The following is a 2,180-nucleotide window of genomic DNA, read 5'->3' as shown; positions in this document are numbered from 1 at the left end:
GTGCCATGGGAGGCAGACACCGAGTTCTGGGGTCTCCAGTTTCAGTGGGTGGCTGCTGATTGCTTCTCTCTGTCCAGAACAACAAGAACAAGAGCGCACTGCAGTTGGAGCAGCAAGTGGAGGAGCTACAGGAGACGCTGGACGAGGTGAAGGAGACGGTAACCTCTGCCCCATCCAAGAAGGGCTGGGAGGCGGGCACCAGCCTCTGGGGAGGGGTGTGCCAGGCCAGAGGCAGCTGCAGCCTGGGGCCAGGTTACCCCAGCACCCTCCAGGGCAGTCTTGTGACTATTTCTTCCTTCCTGCCTTCTGACTTTTAGAGGTGGGTAGCCCTGGGCTCCTCCCAGGTCTGGACATCATCATCCCAGCTAGAGGCATGGAGCCCCCAGTCACAGGGGAAGAGACAGTGGTATAAGAGGCTCCTTATTCCAGGCGCAGTGGCTCAGGCCTATAATCTCAGCACTTTGGGAGGCTGAGGCAGGAGAATCACTTGAGGTTGGGAGTTTGAGATCAGCCTGGCCAACATGGTAACATCTCTACTAAAATTACAAAAACAAACAAACAAAACGGGCATGGTGGTGCATGCCTGTAATCCCACCTACTCAGGAGGCTGAGGCATGAGAATCTCTTGAGCCCAGGAGGTGGAGGTTGCAGTGAGCTGAGATTGCACCACTGCACTCTAGTCTAGGCCACAGAGTGACACTCTGTCTCAAAACAAAACAAAAAGACTCCTTATGTTACAACTGGATTCCAGCCTTGGTTCCACTGGTCACCATTCAAGTACTTTGCATCTCTAAGTTTCTGTTTCTTTAACTTTAAAAGGAAGTTAGCATTTTCCTTACAGAGGTGCTGTGGATTAAATGAGATAATACACGGAAAGCACTAGGCCTGTAGCACACTTAGCAGATGGCAGCTGGCTCCCACTGCTTTTCCACCAGTCTGTGGACTACAGTTTAAATGGTGAAGGAGGGTATGAGATTTGAGCCTGGGGAAGGAGGCATAGGGTTCTAGGAAAGGGAGGCAGTCACTTAGGCCTGGAGTAAGGGGCGACGGTCCTGGGCAGGTGACAGAGCCCCACAGTGCCCTGGAGACCCTATTAATGGGCCCAGAATCTGGAAGCCAGCCGCCACCTGCCGTCACACCCACGGTCTTCCTGCAGGTGGAGCTGAAGAGCCAAGAGGCTCAGAGTCTGCAGCAGCAGCCAGACCATTACCTGGGTCACCTGCAGCAGTCCGTGGCCATCTATCAGCAGCAGGTGGCCGCTTGTCAGCAGCTGACCTCTGAGAAGGAGGCGCTGCACAGGCAGTTACTGCAGCAGACCCAGCTAATGAACCAGCTGCAGCAGCAGGAAGCTTGGGGCAAAGCGGTGGCCGAGATGGCCCGCCAAAAGTTGCAGGAGACCCAGGGGAGGGAGCTGCTGAGGATGGGGCTGTGAGGGGGACGACCTGGCAAACTCCGTGCCTTCTCACTCTTTCCTGGCCCCTTAGGAGTGCCTGGAAGCTTCCAGCCAGCAGAGCCAGCAGCTGAATGCCCCGTTGAACCTCACGGCTCTCCCTGGGGAAGGTACGGGAGACGCTCAGAGGAAGAGGAGAGAGCCCCAGGAGGAAGGGGGGACTGTTAGCAGTGTAGGATTGAGGAGTTGGAAGAGACCTTTAGAACAGCTGGTCATTATGCTGACCGGGTGTCTGCACTAAGTTCGGCACCAATATGGTAACCTCCTGGGAGCGGGGGGCCACCAAGTTGCCTAAGGATGGCTGAACTGGCCCAGGTCAGAAACGGAACAGGTTAGAGCTCCCAAACCGACCGGTAGTGGGACTGTGCCTGGGCGGTATAGCAAGATCTTGGTTCTTAAAAGTAAAAATAAAGAACAGCAGCTCATTCCTCTCTGGGGAGGGGCTGGCTCAGGGTTACATAGTGAGGGTGGAGGCAGAGATGGGCCCACAGTACCTCCATTGTTGGGTTGTCTGAGGAGCCCTCTGGCCACCCCCCACAGGAGATGGAGGAGAACATCTGGGCAGTGAGGAGGAGGAGGCACCTCAGCCCATGCCGAGCGTCCCACAGGACCTGGAGAGCTGGGAGGCCATGGTGAGTCTGACTCCCCCTGCACCCATTTTGCCACCTTCCTCTGTGGTCCCTGCAAGACCCCTTTATGCTCTTACTTTCCCTGCCTTCTGATTTCTCTG

The 2,180-nt window shown here is 55.8% G+C and overlaps 1 protein-coding gene across 1 annotated transcript in view; it reads left to right on the top strand.

The window, feature by feature from the left end:
- LOC105534324 (golgin subfamily A member 8A-like) overlaps window positions 1-2,180 on the top strand; it is a gene marked incomplete at its 3' end in the record, with an annotated part of 21,578 nt that overhangs the window by 10,776 nt on the left and 8,622 nt on the right. The window contains exon 11 of the mRNA XM_011973030.1: window positions 78-146. Coding sequence (XP_011828420.1) covers window positions 78-146 — 69 coding nt within the window. The remainder of the gene's footprint in view (window positions 1-77; window positions 147-2,180) is intronic.

The sequence above is a fragment of the Mandrillus leucophaeus genome, unplaced genomic scaffold (assembly GCF_000951045.1).
Source record: "Mandrillus leucophaeus isolate KB7577 unplaced genomic scaffold, Mleu.le_1.0 Scaffold1330, whole genome shotgun sequence".
Lineage (NCBI taxonomy): Eukaryota > Metazoa > Chordata > Mammalia > Primates > Cercopithecidae > Mandrillus > Mandrillus leucophaeus.
The sequence above is the reverse complement of the archived record's forward strand: the minus strand, read 5'-3'. Positions and strand labels throughout refer to the sequence as shown.